The 18,525-nt window shown below is 39.6% G+C and overlaps 2 protein-coding genes and 1 non-coding gene across 3 annotated transcripts; 1 reads left to right on the plus strand and 2 right to left on the minus strand.

Annotated features, from left to right (window-relative positions):
• Positions 1-2,678: 2,678 nt before the first annotated feature.
• On the plus strand, positions 2,679-3,730 carry LOC149827641 (GATA transcription factor 12-like). The gene is made up of 2 exons (XM_090018197.1): positions 2,679-2,892; positions 2,967-3,730. Exons 1-2 carry the CDS (start codon positions 2,797-2,799, stop codon positions 3,600-3,602), a joined length of 732 nt encoding a protein of 243 aa, XP_089874323.1. The 5' UTR covers positions 2,679-2,796; the 3' UTR covers positions 3,603-3,730.
• Positions 3,731-8,139: 4,409 nt separating this feature from the next.
• TRNAY-GUA (transfer RNA tyrosine (anticodon GUA)) lies at positions 8,140-8,224 on the minus strand. The gene is given in 2 exon segments: positions 8,140-8,175; positions 8,188-8,224. It is a non-coding gene; the product is annotated as a tRNA-Tyr (tRNA).
• Positions 8,225-12,214: 3,990 nt separating this feature from the next.
• Positions 12,215-18,255, minus strand: LOC149827643 (YTH domain-containing protein ECT4-like). The gene is made up of 9 exons (XM_090019538.1): positions 17,813-18,255; positions 16,161-16,237; positions 15,818-15,947; positions 15,591-15,667; positions 14,925-15,488; positions 13,874-14,458; positions 13,548-13,760; positions 13,287-13,442; positions 12,215-12,980 (listed from the first exon to the last, which is right to left on the minus strand). The coding sequence occupies exons 1-9, from the start codon at positions 17,838-17,840 to the stop codon at positions 12,747-12,749; spliced, it is 2,064 nt and encodes a 687-aa protein (XP_089875664.1). The 5' UTR covers positions 17,841-18,255; the 3' UTR covers positions 12,215-12,746.
• Between the last annotated feature and the right edge of the window lie 270 nt (positions 18,256-18,525).

The following is an 18,525-nucleotide window of genomic DNA, read 5'->3' on the forward strand; positions in this document are numbered from 1 at the left end:
TAACCAGGCCTAAGCAACGCATATAATGATGATTTGGACCAAGGAAATGACAATGGGTTACCCTAATATATATATATATATATATATATATATATATATATATATATATATATATATATATATATATATATATATATATATATATATATATATATATATATTGCAAGAATAATGGGAAATATATAACATGATTTGGACCAAGAAAAGGACAGCGTGTTACCCTATGTGTATATTGCAAGAATAATGGGGAATATATAAAATGATTTGGATCAAGAAAAGGACATTGTGAAAATTAGTAAAAACTTATCTGGTAGTGATGATCATTAGCACTTGCATACTTCACGGTTGATCAACCAAACAAGATTTCTCTGTCCAAGCTCTGCTTCAGATGTGGCTGGCTCTATAACCAAATTAACACGAAGATGAGAACTTTGGGTTGAAAGTGATCATAACTTTGAGTAAGATCAAATGGCTTTACCCTTTGCCGCAAGGCTTAAGCAAAATTAAAAACTAATGAAACAGCAAAAATCTAGTAAACTAATGAAGGCACAGCATCCCAAATACCATGGATGGATTCTATGGCTTCTACATGGGTCCCACATTTTTTTCCGGAGCCGTTGCTGTCCTGGATGAATGGCATCTAAGGATTTCAAAATGAACAGCTGAAAAAATAGTTCCTCCATGGTATTTGGCATGGATGAACGGCATCAGAGCAAGAGCTGATCTTAAACTGATACGCACTCGGACCCATTTATCTCTCACTTTCTTGAAGATTAAACCATTAATTAGTTATTCACCTCTTGCATGCTTAGGTTTCTCTAATTGTTCGTTATATTCCCTTTTAATTAGAAACCTTATCTTTCTATAGGTGTCGTAACTGTCGTTTATGGACCAGCGTACATGATTCTTCCTGCACTATTTCTTTGGGTCTATTCCTCTAAAATACTCAAGTGTTTGTTAATGTAGAATTGGACTTTTTAACATATACATCTCAGCTTATTTAATAAAAAAAATCAAAAGAACATAAAAACATAATACAGCCCAGCCATATGTAATCATCTCCATTGACATATGTTGATACTATCCGTCCAGCTGAAGCATCTGGACGGCTGGGATCAGTCCACATCCAGGTGAAAATGTGGACCAATCCTAACAGTTGATTGGATGACTGATTGAATGCATGATAGAACCTATCCTGTCTCAAACGATGGGATCCTCGCTCACTTTAACACCCCAAAAATAAAATATTGAAAAATTAAAATTTTCAAAATTTCAAAAATCCATGTAATTGAGTAATCTCTATTGCTAGGTTCGATTTTTTTCAACAAAAAGTACAACCTCATGTGCCAGACCCAAAACCAGCAGCTATTTTTGGTGACTCGATGAAGGCATAGAGGGTCATTGTTTGGTGCAGTGGTCAGTGCTCGGTCTGTCAGTATCTGAGGTACGAATCCTGAAAGTAGCAACTTCATGCAAACGCCAGAAGGGCAGTGAGAGGTTTTGGAATCAGTGACTCCTGTCTGTTCAATTGGTGCACTTTTCTTCGGTTTTATACCGAGTACATGTTTATGATTTACTGTCAAGGCCAGTTTGATTGTGCAGAGAGGACTGTATAGAACAATCTTGTCTGGATACTATTGGCCGAGCACAGAGGTGTCCTGGACAAGCCCAGTTTTTGTCTCAGGTGCTCTGTTCTTTTTTTGTTATTTTTATTTAATATTTTTTGGGTTTTTTTTTTCTCAGGTGTTCCGAACACCACTGGTTCAGGGGAAAGTGTGGAACACAAGGTGTCCAGCTGGACCTGTGGAACACCATGTTCCAGAAGTTTCACGTGTCTGTTGTTTGAGTGGGGCATGGACAGCAGCGACCCACTCCTGTTTACACAAACTAATGAGCCCGTATGTTCCCGTATAGGACTGGGCTCCATGGGTGCAAGTTCCTTGTTGTGATCTCAAAGCCAGTAAGTTTGGTTGTTTTTTTGAAAAGGGAAATACTGTTCAAAAGAGATTCTTTTCAAAAACTCGTGAGAATTTATATCTCGTTAGACCTCGTGAAAAAGCTAATCTCACATAAGTAAGATGCATTTTTTGGGTTATGTTCAAACTCACTTTTTATGAGTTTTGTTTTAGGGATTCCAGGTTAAAAAAAAAATAAGTTTTGTTGTTTTTGAGGTATTGTTAGAAACTACAAAGATAAAGGTTTTTACACTAATTAGCTTGCGAGCGAGTGAGGTGGATTTCTTTGGTTATCCAAAAAATAAGTTTTAAATGGCTGGCTCATCTCCAAAACAGAACCCCATAGATACTATATGCTAGCACAGCATCTTTTTTAAGTTATATGCTGTGCAATGGAAAACAGGATTTGTTACACTTTGTTTTTAAAATTTGCACAAGTGTTCAGGGTTAAGTCAGGTCCAGATTTAGATCCAAAATTAGGCTTGAAATAGAAAAACCAGATCCAGATCCAACTAACCACGAGGACTACCTTATCAAGAACACTACATGAAAGTCATCATTTGTTTAAATTGGTGGCCCTAAGGCTATTTAGGGTGGGGGTAGCGAGGGAGTCAAAATCACAGTTTTACCATTTTCATGAAATCCCTTGTCCACTTAAATAATGGCCAAGAATTGTCATCGATCTCTCTAATAATATAGAGAGAGAGAATCCCAAAGAGAAATCTGCGCCCTTTGTTTTGAGTAACGTTGCTCTCTGCCGACACAATTCCCCACAGCTCTTAACAAAACCCCACTACCATTCCTCTCTCTCTCTCTCTCTCTCTCTTTCTCTACAGCCCTCATGGATTTCCGCCGGGAAATGCCATTCAACGGCGACACCCTCCCCAATGGCTCCCTTCATGACTTCCTCTCCGACGAGAGGAACTTCTCCTCCGGGGTAAATATCTCTCTCTCCCTCTCTCTCTCTCTCTCTCAGTTGAGTTTTAAGAAGCACTCTCTCTCTAAAAGCAGGAAGGCTTAGAATGGCTATCTACTTTCGTAGAGGATTGCTTCTCCGGCCATGGACACGGAGAGAATCTGGCTATTGCACAGCTGAGGAAGCCGGTGGACCCGCCTGCATCGGCCGGAGATGCTCGGAAGCCAGTGAAGGCGAGGATCAAACGCAAGAGGCCAGCCGGAGCCCCGAGCGGATGTTCCAACGAAGAAGAAGAAGAAGCGCAGGAGGAAGAGGAAGAGGAGAATATCGACGGCTACGACCCTCCATTGCTGGACCAGGCCTACTGGCTCGCAGACAGCGAACTCATAGTGCAGAAGAAGCCCAAGGAACAAGAAGAAGAATGTATTCAAAAGGAGGGTAACGGTAACAGTGGTGGTGCCCCTGCTGCCACGGGCAGCTCGGACGCAGCCAACGGGCAGCAGCCCAGGAGGTGCACCCACTGCCTGGCTCAGAGGACACCCCAGTGGCGGGCAGGCCCACTTGGACCTAAGACCTTGTGCAATGCGTGCGGGGTGAGGTTCAAGTCGGGCAGGTTGCTGCCCGAGTACCGCCCTGCAAAGAGCCCTACTTTTGTGAGCTACAAGCACTCCAATTCCCACAAGAAGGTCATGGAGATGAGGATGATGTCAATGTCTATTGCTTATGAATGAATGAATGAATGGATGAATTTAGTTTTTTTTTTAATTTTTGTAATTTTTTTTATCATAAGGGTGATACCCAATGTCGTCTTAGTGAATATTCTCTAGTCTTTTTTCTTTATGACGAAAGAAAACCCTTACCTAGAACCGGGTCACTTAATAGGCAAAACTCCGGGTTGAGGAAAACCTTGTTTTTTAAAAGAAGTGTCCGCTCTCAAAATTCGAACTGCAATCACCATGCTGACTGCCTGAACATATTATCACTGCACCTAGCGATTGTCCTCAACTATTTTTCGTTACCATGTTGCCGCAATTTCGTATTCTTCTGGTTTTGTGTGGTTTTGAGTGATGACTCGGATGAACAAGCCATGACTCGGTGAAATTACAGAACGACTCGGTCAAGACAATTGGCTACAATGGTATTGTACTTTTAACCTTTTGTTCTCAGATTTCTGTTGTAGATTGCGGTGCATGACCGGAATTGGAGCATGAATAGGTGAAGAGGATGACTTATGACTCGGTTGAGTCTCGGTTTTGAATGAAAACTCTGGTGGCTTGTTGTTGAGTAGACTCGGTTTTGGTTTAGGAATGTCATGGACTTGTTGGTGGCTTTACCTTGCGAATTATTGAGGATGTCTTCTTCACTGTCCGACATTGTCTGCTGATGAGTTGTTCTGATTGCTCCGTTTCAAGACTCGGATAATGTATCGTGAATCGGATGCATTATCCCATTCTGATTCTATGTAGACTACAGTTGGAGAAAAAAGACAAAATGAATCTGGAAAAAGACTCGGCATGTCAGACTCGTGTCCGAACCGAGTCCAAGCTGAGCTCCGACTCTTATAAACCATTTTGTCGTCCAGTTTATTGTTTTTTCCATGCATAATTAATGACATGCTCCTCCCTTGTTATCTCAGCTCCTCGAATGCCCAACATGCCCCTAATAGGTACCAAAAGTTTCAGGATCAAAAGGGAGAGTTTTTTTTTTCCTTTTTCCATTGATAATCATAAAAAAAAAACTCACAATTTTTTTTTTTTACTTTTTTTAAAAGGCAAGCTGGGCAGACCCACCAGTTATTCAACGTACCACTGAGGTTTGAACCTGCGACACCCCACCACAAGGAGACGTGAACTGACAGCTCCTACCAACTACGCTAAGCTCCACTCCCCTCTCCCAGTTGGTAAAAAAAGCTTTACGAAATTGATTGACCCAAAATCAGAGTTTATCTTGGACCAGAAAGTAACGTTACACCAACTGGGGGCTCTGCATGTCTGGTAGGAGCAGATAGTGCAAGTCACCCGGTTCAAAACCCAATGGGTACAGTTGTATAACAGGTAGAGATCTGCCTAACCCCAGCTTGCCTTGAAAAAAAAAATTGGTTACATTCACAAGTTTGTTTTTATTTTCCATAAGAAAACTGGGGTTAAGTAGATCCTCACCGGTTATACAACTTACCATTGAGTTTTGAACTTGCAGCGTCCCAACACAAGGTCACGTGCACTAGCAGCAGCTCCTACCAAACGAGCCCAACCCCTGTTGGTTCACAAGTTGCCCCTAGCATTCCAAAGAAAGAATTCTATCAATAAAAAAAATTTGTCAATTATTTTAGGTGTTTTTCCTTCCTCTTCCTCTTCCTCTTCCTCTTCCTCTTATGGTGGCATCCATGTTATTGGCCTTTCATGTTTGTTGCATGAGTGACAAATGAGCCATAAATTTATGGCAATGCCAAAAGTAGATGGAAGTTTTGTTAAGATGTAATTTAAATAAGGAAAGAACATCATTTGTCATTATGGGTAGGAATGGCAGTGGAACGGGGGAAAGCGAGCCCCGCCCCACCTTGCCCCGTTTGGATCGGGGATGAAGGGCATGAAACGGGGATGGAGGTGAGGATGAAGGTTACAATCTATCCCCGTGCAGAGATGGACTTATGCTTTTTCCTGCCCCGCTCCGTCCCCGTCTCGATCTCCGCCTTACCCCACCCCCATTTCATTCCCAATCCTTCTAAGGGATGACATTAGATCGAGGGGAAATAGGGCCCCGTCCTGTCACGCCCCTGTTTGAACTGGGGATGGAGGACATGAAACAGGGGTGGAGGTTAAAATTCATTCCCGTGCACAGATGGAGGTTCGGATTTGGAGATGGGGCGGGGGTGGAGACCATGCCCCCGGCCCCGGTCCATTGCCATCCCTAATTATGGGTCATTTTTTGTGCGCCTTCATATTATTTTTTGATTGAGATAAGGAAAAGGTGTCGAGTTGGCCATTAATGCTAAAATACATTTTGGGAGACTTTTAGTTTTAACTATCTTTATCCTTTTGCAAAAGGATGCCTCCCCTTTTTTATGAAAAAAAAAATTAAAACACTTTTCAAGTTGAAAAGGTGAGACTTTGTTTCTCTTTAGAATGCATCATTATCATCATCAAGTTTTTTTTTGTCTGAACTACATTATTTAATTAAAGTTCATGCTGGGAGAAATTAAAAATATCACCTAATTGTAAGTTAGTTAAAAAAAGAGAGCCTAACATTTTGATTATTATGTTTAGCTCTCAGATTTTATAATTTATATTCCAAAAACCATGGTTGGCATTCTCGGAACTCGGTATCGTATGGGATGCATGCAACTTGGCAACTCAGATGAATCAACTAGGTGACTAGGGTGAGTCAAGGTTTTTTATTAAATTTATGAAAAATGTATAATATATATTTTGATAGTACAAAAAAATTAAATTAATATGAGTGTGATTTATTATATAATAATACACTTAACTTAAAAAATTTATGGTGACAATTATTGGCAATATTTAAAAAATATCACAGAAAAAATAAATACGTGTTAGTTCATTATTTTAAATTGTACAATGACATGATATTTGTCAAATATCATGAAATATTTGATAAAATATAAATTTACTTAAGATATTTATGTTCTACATTTACAAAAATATTGTAAGTCAAATTACTTAAGATATATTGATATTTAGATAAGATATTTTGTAAGTCAATTTACAAAATATAAATTTGCCAAATATCTTGATATATTGACAAAAAGTAAGACTTGGTCGAGTCAATGGCTGACTCGGGCGATCCGTGGCTGGATCAGCTGAGTCAAGCTAAGTCAAAAAATTGACTCGGCCGAGTTTGGTCGGTTAGGGCCTGATCCGAGCCAACTCGGGCGAGACACAAGTTGACTCGCTGAGTTTGCCAACCATGCCAAAGACACACTTAGTACTAAAACCATTTAATTGACTCTTGTTTTGTCAAACAAGTGATTAAAACACCCTCATTAATTGATTAAACAAAAGACCAGAAGATGAATTACGATTTCTTAGGGAGCCAGGATCAGGTGCCATCACATGGCACACTTTGAAGTGTGTCAGTTGTGGGGGCCCAAAAGAGGATGGAGGGCAGACAGGTGCAGAGGCACACTCAAAATGTGCCATGTGATGGCACCTGATCCTAGCTAGAGTTCTTATGCAAAGAACAGACAAATTTGTTATTTGAAATGAATTTGAATAAATTAAGCAGTTGAAAGTAATAATCCAAACGATGGGGGGTTTATGTAAATTACTTTTATGTTAATGATGATAGATGCCTTACTAAAAGGAAACAAAGTTTCATTTGGTGTACCCTTAACAAGAGAGATGAGCTTTTAAAGTCATTGCTAGAATCATATAATCCAAATCAATGACTTCTAACCTAATGGCCACATCAAGAGGCAGCAGCAGACTTGGTTTGCCTCAAAAGCACATGCATCCTCAAACATGAAAGAGAGGGCTTGGGTAGAGCATGGACCAAACAGGGTAGGCCAAGCAGAAAGCACCAAGTTTGACCTGGTCTGACCATCAATCGAGCCTAGTTGTAATGGTCCACAAGGAATAGAGATGCAAACAGAACAGATTAGTTGGATATGGATATGAACTCATGTCGATGGACCCGTATCTAGTTCCAAATCCCATTGTCTCCACATATCTCTAAAAAAATAACTGAATCTCGAACAGCATATCCAGATTTTGATATTTGTTGAATTTTCACCAAAAAAAATCTAGTTTTAGGGGTCTGGTACCGGCTTCCCGCTGGAGAGATGGATCTGGGTCAGTTGGATGCCCAACCAAGACCTATAAGAACCCATGGGATTTCATTGATGCAAGCTGTTTTTATCAAATTGTACTCCATAGATGTGATCAACATCATTCATTTAGTGAAGATCTACATTTATATCGCCGAAATCCAGCTTGTGTGCAGGTTTTTTCGGCGATTCAAAAATCAACAGCTGACAAAGCACAAAATTTTGTGATTTAAGAAATCATATTTTTTTTTGTTGAAAAAACAGGATCTAAGGGTCCATTTTTATTAAATCAACCATGCTGAATCTATCAATAAGGTCAGATTTGATAAAAAAAAAAACTTGCATCATAAGATTTAAGAGGGGTATGAAGATGGGACAGAACTCCATAGGATTCATAGCCTAAATGCTCATGTGGACCATCATAAAGTCAAAAGCCTATCACGGGGCAATTACCCGTTAAAAAACGGACGGAAAAAAAATATTCCGGCTTGCCGGATTCGAACCAGCGACCTAAGGATGACAGCTACCAACTACAGTCCTCCGCTCTACCAACTGAGCTAAAGCCGGGTTGTGAAATTTCATCCCATTCTTTAAATTTTGTTGGGTATCTTCAACAGTCCACGTGTATAATATGAAATTGTAGCTAATCAAAGAACAATTTAAAAGGGTACAGCTGGCCAGGACGAGGGATTAATTTGTATCCTAAGGATGGAGGCAATAAGGACGACGAGAGATGATTTTCAGCATCCATGTTGGGATATTAAGATTTGCATGATTAGACCCTCCTTCACTCCCTCTCTTTTCTCCCAAAAGAGGTGGTGGTGAACAATGTTTTGTCGGCCTCATGAAAGATGGGGTCTACTTTGAGTGTGCCATGAGTCCTTCATCATGATTCTCCTTTCTCATTGCCATATTTTTCTTTTTCACCTCTTTACAAGCCAATGATACTTCCACCAAACTCTCTCTCTCTCTCTCTCTCTCTCTCTCTCTCTCTCTCTCTCTCTCTCCATATATTTTGTTTTGGCCTAATTTCTCGTCTTCACAAGCCACTGATTACCTCCAACCAACTTTTTACATGGCTTCACGCTCTACATATACTCTCTCTCTCTCTCTCTCTGGAGGGCACACGTTTTGTTATTGATTTTGGTGCACAGTTGAAACGGCCATTCTTCAATGAGCAATTGCAGATTTAGCATACAAGTTGGCGAAGGTTGGTACATTAGTGAAAACGTGAGGGTATGTGGTTCTGCCTTGCTAGCTTTCACCAGCTCCACTTATACTGATAATAAGCCTTTTTCTTTTCCAAATCAGGGGAAAACAGCTTGCTCACCAAGTACATTGGTGTAAAACCCTAGGTTCTTTGTGCCAATCCAAAAGTACACCCAACTTCGGCCTTGTGGCAACGGGCATGCTCCTGTGGAGCAGCACTCGTTACAAAAACTTGGTTCAGATGTTCAATTTGTTTACATTAAATACTGGAGAATTGGCGAGTAAAAGATGGCCATCAAATCATTATTATTGAAAGTCATGCACTTTATTAGACATACAACTGTGACATGAACTCTGCTCTTCCTTTTATTTTTAGATCCAAATCACTTACTTGGACTCTTGGAGCAAAGTTCAATATGGACCAACTACCAACCATTACAGCAGCGGATCAAACCGACCATGATCAATAAAAACTTCATACTTATATGGCAAATATTATGGAGAGTAAAATTACGTGATTTTCGCAAACACCGCCAAATTAAATTGATCTAGATTCAATATTTTAGCTTCATATACACAGTAACTGGATACGCTGACCCCAATTGTTTTGGGATGAAGGCGTAGTTGTTGTTGTTGTTGTTGTTTTTGTTTGTATACACAGTAACTGGATAGGATATGAACCAGCTTATCATGTAACCAAAGTCAACCAAAGAAGCATTAAAACCGTCGGCAAGCCTCGGCACTCACAAGATACGTCAACATTTCCAGGGGACACGCACACACAGCCTGACATGAAGCATGTCCAGCAATATGTGCATGTTTTTTCTTTTTGACAGGCAAGCTGGAGTTAGGCAAACCCCGACCAGTTATACAACCATACCATTGGGATTTGAACTTGCGACTCTCCAACACAAGTTGAAGTGCAGTAGCTGCTCCTACCACACAAGCGGAGTCCCGGTTGGTATACCATCTTTTTTATATTTAATTGTTCTTGTTGTTACTTTTGTGTCCTTTATTTTATTTATTTATTTAGAGAAACTTTGTGTCCTTTATTTTATTTATTTATTTAGAGAAACTTTGTGTCCTTTATAAGAGGTCATTTTTTGCAATTAAGCATGCAGCGCCACTGCTGATGACCAAATATCTCAAAATTTCTTGAGATGAGCATCACACCAACCTCGAGAAATACCAAGATGAGTGACTGGCTGTCAAGCAGGTCCCTGCAAGCTCACCATGCAGCGACGCTGCATATAATGTGAGCACCCCTTATAATTATGTTATATACAAAATAAACTCTATCAAACAATGAACATATTTTTAGTTGTTTTTTCATTTTAATCATTGCATTATATATTAAAATATAAGAAGCAGGTAGCCATGTCCGAAGGGTTTTAACTGCTTGAGGCGGGCCGCATGGCAGGCTGTCATTCTCTTATAGTGCCTACCATTTGAACCAGGGTTTTTCCTCGTTAAATATCAAAAGAATCAGTAAATATATTTTTACACATAAAAACATTAGATAACATAAATTTTATAAATTAAATATCTAAAATATGAGTCATCGTGTTCTAACCTTTACGAAAAATCAAGAAATTTTATTTTGTATCCGTATCCATATCCATGTGATGTAGGTCCACGCAAATTTACTCTAATGATTCATAAATTGTCCAATGGGACAACCAAATTTGAGATGGACCAAATTGGGTATGGTGCCCACATATATAATACACATGTAAAGTGACCAAGGGCAAGGAGACAATGATTTAATGTGTGTTGCAAAGAGTTATGTGGTTGGGACCCACCTGCAAGCACACATTTAGGCCAAGCCACTCAACATATAGCCAAGGGTGAAACATCAATACAAACCCTAGACAGAGACCCATATCAGAATATACCGCGAACAGTTATAGCACTTTAGTCCGTAGTAAGGGCATGCATAACCTTCCGTGACTGGAGAAGGGCACCTTCACATGCCAATAACAAATCACAGAAACTTGGCCCCTTCAATTATTGGACCTCAACCAGAGGCCAAAACTCAGTAATCAACCAAAGGAAAACATTTTTTCCTTTTTTTTTTCTTTCGATAAGCAACCAACCAAAGAAAAACCTTGAATGCCTAAGAAAACAATCAAAATTTTAAAAAGCCCTTCAACGACAGGATGAGAACAATTAACTTCGTTCAAACCACGTGGACAAATTATAACAAACTTTTTTTTCCCTTTCCATTCACCAAAAAAAGATTTTTCTGATCAGCTATTTATAGAAACCACCTGAAATTTGAATTAAAACTCATTTCACTTTTTTTTTTGAAAAATAGTCCAAAATTACAATGCTAGTTATAAAATTAGTTACAATTCTGCAATGATGAATTATCAAAACATTGCTTCACTTTTACGAACTTTTGTTTTTATTTTTTGGCACATCTGATGCTTTTCTTTTTGGCTATGCCAATGGGAAACTCACCCCACCCCCCACACACATTTGTTGAAATTTTTAGTTGGTAAAACCCTTGAGGTCCCACCAGCCCACCAGAGAGTACAACCAGCTTCAACCTTGCAGTTGAACTCATGACATCCTGCTAACTTGATAACGTTCAAAAGTGACCCCTAATAGATGAGCAAAGCCCTTGTGGGCAAACCTCATAATATAAATATAATCATTTTTTTTATTTGCCTATCAGAAAAATATAATCAACAGATACAAACATGTATCTTGATCTAAAAACACCATCTAAAAGATTGATTCGTCACAAATTGACCATGCTATGTAGGAGGGAAGCAAAGTGTCAAACACGTCTATGCTGTCAAGATGAAGTAAACCGACTTAGACCATGGGAACCCAATAGGATTGTATATTTTTTTGAATTTATAACTCAAAACCGTCCATGGCACGAAGACCTGATCGGGCTGGATCAACCTGCCTCACCATCGGTCGTTGTGCCGGCTGTGCAAATCTCCGAGGCTAGGACCCCTGCCACCAGGGCCTATGAAATGCATTAGCTTGCGCAAAAGGGTGACAGACCATCTACCAGCCAAGGCCCCATCCCACGACAACCCCCCTTGGGGCCAACAGGATTGTATATACAAACCATTCAGTTACTTGTAATGCTCCCCCTGACTGGAGTCCACTATTGGACAATTAAGCTGTTTACTTGTAAAATTCAATTACTATAAATGAACTGGTAGGGGTCTGACTAACCCCAGACTGACTACCAAAAATAAAAGTTCATAAGCGTGAGATTATGCGCTAACTTAAGCTTCCCTAGTCATAAACCAGGGCAAAAGAATTACATGACAAAAGAGGGACAATAAAAAGAGGGTATACCAAAACAGAAAGCAAATGTACAACTTTTTCCACAGAAAAAAAACCGGTGCTCTTTAGCTCCCCACTATCACAATAATTCCACCCGTTTCTTTCCAAGATACAAAAGCTCAAAAACAAAGTAGATACACGAGAAAAGGGAAAAAGGAGAAAAAGGCAAAAGTAAAATCAGAAGAGACTCCAAACCACTGAATATGACCCTAGTTAGATTCAAACTTTGAGATTGACCTATACCACACCACAAGTTCCTATTGGCTATTCCAAGGAAAAGAAAGGCTAAACAGAAATGATAAAGGAAAAACTATTACAAAGGTGAGCAACACTGTTGAAAGAACTGAACAGCAAAGGCAGAGAGCTTGCATCAGCTTACCCACAAATTATACCATATGGGTTCAATCCGCTTGTATTGCCTGCAGGACTCTGCATTCCTGGATCCCCAGCCAATATCACCAGTGTTAGGCTACACTATCTAAACCACCAAAACTTCTTACTGTAATTTTCTGCGGCCATGGAACTCAAAGGCACTTGAGATGCATAGGAGACAGTTTATCAGGTAAGACTAGCAACCAATTGCGACTCCGTTGGGTACCCTCTTCTCTGTTGCCAGTTTAGCACCCTTTGGAACATCTTCTGCTCCTGCAACCAAGCCATTCTCCTCCAGCAGCTTCCGCTCTCCAAGAGCCTGGGCTGATTCTTTCTGAGGAATGGATACTGGTTCAGTAGATTTCTGGAAATTTGGCTTTGTTCCTTGTTTGTCCCCAGGATTCATGCCGTTTACTTTTCCATCCCATATCTGAAAAACAATCACTTCGTCAGTATATACCAGCAGAACCAGAACTTAAAACTGTAAAACTGGTTCAAACTAATCAAAATATTACAAACTTGGTATTTCAAATGATATGCCATATGCCAAATTAATACTGTTGAAAATGATCTTAAATCAGTTAATTAAGTCCTATTGAATACTTTACATATTCAAAGTCCTGTTTAAACAGGTAACTCTCTCTCTCTCTTTTCTAGAACGATGCTTGTTCAATTACCATGTCATAAAGAAAAACATGACAAAGCCAACTCAAAACTTTAAAAACAACAGAATTACCCGTTTCTGGATCTGCTTCAGCTGTTGTGACTTTGCTCGGCTCTCCTGCATTTGCTTTTGACGGCCCTCATAAAATCCAAAATCATCCAATAACGAAGTCTTAGAGATATACTCCTTGAATATCTTTAGTATGTCAAGCCCCTTTTCAAATTTCACCTGCAAATATACGTGTAATAAGTCCACAGAAAACATGAAAGGTGAAATTGCAAAGATTTCTACCCATAAACTGCTAAAGGATGATAGTATTGAAAATAAAGGTACCTCCTGAGTGTCTCTGCTGTTTGTTACAGGCTTGTTGTCATTGTTTTCTAGAGTGATGTGTTTCAGCAAACTGTTAGGGATGTCCTTTATGATATGCCACTTGACAGGGAAAAAACCATTCCATTTATCTTGCTGCCAATAGTCCAAATTTTTGTTAAAATCAACTGGTCCGACCATCTCCGCCAGGCCACAAAATTGCCCGCTTGTGTTCACCTGCAACAGAAGTAACTATAAGAGTAAAGGAGGCAGCTAAATAGAAGAGCATGGATAAATTCAATGGAGAACAACACGCACATAGAGAAGATTATAGGGAACTCCATACTTACAGAGAACAATAAGAAGACAGGACAGCCATCGGCTTTCTCATGTGCTTCTTGATATGCAGCATCAAGCTTCTTGTTACCATTTGGAGTACTGGCCCAGACATTATACTTGATACTTTTGTGGACATCATCCTCGCTATATGACTTTATAACAAAAAATTTTGCGTCGGAATACTTGGTATCAAATTCCGGTCTGTTGTATTGATCTCTGTCTGGAGTTGTGGAATCTTCTGACTTCCCGTTCATAGTGATGTTCTGGCCCTTCACTGCCAATGTGACACAGGAAGGAAAACCTCTTTGGTTCCTAAACCGAGCAGCTCTTGGTCCCTTGTTTTGTTCACTCAGTACATCCATATTTTCATTGCCATAACAGAAATATCCATTCCCTTGTCCTCTTGGTTTGTATTTGCCATCAACAGGCATCCAACCACGGCCATTTGCTCTAAAATCATAGCCATTTGAGCCATAAGTGGGAGGAATTCCCAATGTACCAGCACCATGATTGTAAACCCTGTTGTTTGGATACATCCTGTTCATAAAGCCAGGAGCTGGAGCCATGCCAGAAGTTGGTCTCAATGGATGCAAACCCTGAACACAAGCAACAAAGTTCAGTCAAAAGGTGAAATCGGGCAAGCATATTCCAACCATAGAAAGGACAAGCAATGAGTCACTGTAGACCCGAACTCAACTGAAAATATGGCACAATATCAACAAAGAAGCTAATATAGGTACTAGAAAATAGAACATCCTTTAATATAGTTCAAAGGACTTCTAGTTTTCACTGAAACAACTAATGTATATGGCAACTAGACGAAACATATAAATACATCCAGCACTTGGATCACAGCTACAAAATCCTCAATCAATCCAAAGAAAATGAGCAGGTTTTGAGAAATCATAGATATAATAATGTTGAAAATGCAGAGAGGATATGAAAGTGTGCAGCAGCACCTTCCTATCCTGATACCTCGAACAAATGATTATTAAGCACTAAAAACATTGAAATGAATCTGCGCACATCTGGAGTCAAAGACACAAAAAATATTCTGCATACCATGACATGAGGCAGCGGCTGGTGATTCTGGTTTATAGCTCCTGCAACAGAATATGACCCTGAAGAGGATAAGGTACCACTTGTTGCAGATCTATGCTGTCCGTTGGATGAAACAGGACCATCCGTCCAACATGGTGAATACATCCCCTCAAAATTGAAACGAGGATCATGATAACCAGAAGATGGAAGACCACCTGGCAAAATACCCTTCCCATATGAACCATTTGAATTGATTGACAACGATGGCTGACTGCCAGTATTGGATAACGGTGCTTTATGAGTCCCATTTGCATTGCCATTTGTTACACCATTAGTATTACCATCAGCAGTTTCTACCGGCACGCTTCCCTGGTCAGGTGAAACAGTGGTAGAAACCTCTCCATGTGATGATGGAGCTTGATTATTAGAATTATATTGGCCATTAGATGGATTAGGTTGCTGGTAATATGGTGCATATTGGTAAGGCTGATGACCATAAAGCTGCCCATCAGGAGAATATGCACCATAAGGAGGGTAGCCATATCCAGGGTGATACATCATAGATCCATTATCCCCATAAACTCCCTGTAATTAAATAAAGAGAGAGATCCATTGTCCCCATAAGCAAAACCAGTATAAGGATTTTCCAAACAGGAGAAATAAACAGAAGATGAAGAGCAAACTTACAGGAGGCGGCATCTCAACTCCATCAGAGTTGACATATCTAGGATAATCCTCCCACTCACTCATTGGACCGTCATAACCTAAACAATCAGTAAATAAAACAGTCAAATTAACAACAATATTTATATCTAATAAAAAACAGCATTACCTACAGTCAAACTTACCTCAAAGGTAAACTAGAAATGGCTATGATGCAAAAGAAACAAAAAGAAGAGGAGGAAAAATCATACCTCCATAATAATATGAAGCATATCCATGAGGAACATAACACATATTGGGATCCATAAATTCCGGAAGGACGGGCGTAGTAGACCGATCACTAGTGGATTTTGGTGCATTTCCAACCTCACCAGCATCATACTGAAAAGAAAAAGGCTGTTAAAAAAAGGAAAAGAAGCAAAAAGAAACAAAATCCGAGAGAATAAATGAATAATTGAATTTTATATAACTAATAAACTAAAGACAATTTCCTCACAGGATCCACATTATACAAACATAAACATGTAACTGTACTTATATAAAATTTCTAAACTTGATCTGATAGAAAAACCAGCTCGAGATAAAAGAGTATACCTTCTTTGTTGGCTCCAGAATCTCTGAAGGCTTCTGTTGTGAATCCAATGATAATTTCTTAAGTAAATCTGAAGCTTCTATAGTGAACAAAGGTTAGGGGAAGCAATGCATCTTGCCAAGAGCCCATGATCATGATGAAGAAAATAATCACTAAACTAGTTGTGGAGACGAGAGTAAAAAAGGAGCCTAAGCTTCCTCCATGAAAAAGTTTAGAACCCGGACAATCCCTCATACAAAGCCTAAATGAAGAGACTATTAGAGAACTTATCGCTCTCAGTCTCAAATAAACACAAAATACGAAAAAACTGCATCAAACACTACTAGACTAATTCCAGATCTTACAAAACCATAGTACAACCCTATCAAACGAACACTAGAAATCCCCCACAAACTTAACCAATGAAAATCATCAAATTCCAATATCAAACTATCGAAGTCCAAGTTCTAATAACATCTCGATACAGACATACATCCTGGAAAAGGAAGCTTACCTAAAACTAAACTTACATGCCATAGCGTTGTTCAAATTTCTGATCTAGACATATAGGCAAGCAGAGACCTGTCATACCAAAGCACCTAAATTAAACAATTCCAATCGTAAGAAAAGATAACCAATCAATTCCTACAAGACTACAACAGAACAGCTAATAAGACCCATGAAACTTTATTCCACAACAAACTCTAATAAAGGACTTAGCATTCCTAGTTCAAGAGTTAAACACTAGCAAAAACCCATCGAATCTAAACATCCAAAATGAACAGACCTAGGAAAGAATATAGACGAACACTAGCAATTGACTAAGAACTGAGACCTCATAAAACGTAAAAGGATCACCTAAGCCAGAGAATGCGTATAAGTTTAATGATTTACACGTAAACCCTAGCACAATCCATCAAACCCCCAAACAAAAACTCAAAAGAGAAAACCCAAAAGAAGAAGAAGAAGCACTACATACTAAGAAAACCCAATTGACGCAGCAAAGAAATGGATCAAAACCTGAAAACACAGAAACCAGACTCCAACATAATCTTTTCCTGATCTAAACATAAACTCCAGTAAAACCCATCAAACCCCCCAAAACTCATAACCCTAAAAGAAGGTAAGCATAAGCAAAAATAATAATTATAAACTAAGCGCTAGACACCCATCAAGGCCAAACACCCAGCAAAAGCAAACAACGTGTCCCCAACACATACATCATTTCCGATCTAAAGATAAACCCTATCAAAGCCCATCAAACCCCAAAAGACATAAACCCTAAAAAACATTAAATAGAGACTAAACGATAGACTAAGCACCACAAACCCATCAAAATCAGACATCCATCAAAGCCCAGAGAAAGTATAATAACCATTTCTCCCGATCTAGCATAAAACCCTAGAAAAACCTATCAAAACACTTACACCCCAGAAACAAAAAACTCCGCACCCGGTAAAATCCTGACACGGCAATCCCAGAAACAAAAACCATCAAAATCCAAACACCCAACAAAACCCAAGTCAACATAGGATAAATTGTCAGATCTACACATAAACCCTAACAAAACTCACAAAGAATAACAAGCAAAACTAGGGAAAAAAACCAGGCACATCATGAAATTCCCAAAAAAAGAAGAAAAACAGTGCACCAAGATGAAGAGGAAAAAGGATACGGTCAGGAGAAGGAGCCACAGCCGCCATGGTGGTGAGATCTCCCTGTTTCAGCCAAAGATGGCCCTCTCTCTCTCTAGTTTCTCTCTCTACTGGATATATAATTATAGGGGGGCAGAGAGAGAAGGATGAAGCTATGGGGAGGGAGGGAGCGATGGGATGATGGGGCTTCTGAAACAAGGGGGAGAGGTGGAGGGGGAGCCGCCAGGGGCTTTGGGAGAAAAGGGGTTCCTATGAGCTGAGGAGATGATTCAAATAGCACCACGGCTCCACATCCAAAACCGGAGTTTTTTTTTTCCTTTTTATTCTTTTTGGGCCCACTTCTTTATTGCCCTACACTTGGTCCTTCTCCTTCTCTCTCTTCCCTCCAAGAGAGCGAAGTAACCCTAATCCTCTCTCCCATGTATTGTGGGGTTTTCTCTCGATACTTTCTCTCTACTAGCCTAGGGCAGGCTATTTTGATCGCCTGGGACAAAGAAATACTCTTCACTTCCTCATAGGTGAGGACTTCGAGAATTTTGGGGTTTTTTCTCTCTACTCTCTTTAAAATTGTGATGTTTCTGTTTCTGTTTCTAATTTCTCTGTCATATAGTTTAGGGCCAATTATTTTGATGGTCCCGGGACAACAGCACCCTTGACAAGTCTGACTTCTGGGGCTATTCTCTCCCTACTAGTCACGTCTGGAATCCACAAAAACTCTCAAAAAAATTTACGA

This window comes from Nuphar pumila, chromosome 10, assembly GCF_984573655.1.
Source record: "Nuphar pumila chromosome 10, dmNupPumi1.hap1.1, whole genome shotgun sequence".
NCBI classification, from domain to species: domain Eukaryota; kingdom Viridiplantae; phylum Streptophyta; class Magnoliopsida; order Nymphaeales; family Nymphaeaceae; genus Nuphar; species Nuphar pumila.

Coding starts and splice junctions, on each gene's coding strand:
- LOC149827641 (XM_090018197.1), top strand. CDS start 2,797: ATGGATTTCCGCCGGGAAATGCCATTCAACGGCGACACCCTCCCCAAT. Junction 2,893..2,966: donor AGAGGAACTTCTCCTCCGGG/GTAAATATCTCT, acceptor CTCTAAAAGCAG/GAAGGCTTAGAATGGCTATC.
- LOC149827643 (XM_090019538.1), bottom strand. CDS start 17,840: ATGGCGGCTGTGGCTCCTTCTCCTGACC. Junction 15,489..15,590: donor GAGTTGAGATGCCGCCTCCT/GTAAGTTTGCTC, acceptor ATTTAATTACAG/GGAGTTTATGGGGATAATGG. Junction 14,459..14,924: donor AGCCGCTGCCTCATGTCATG/GTATGCAGAATA, acceptor GCTTGTGTTCAG/GGTTTGCATCCATTGAGACC.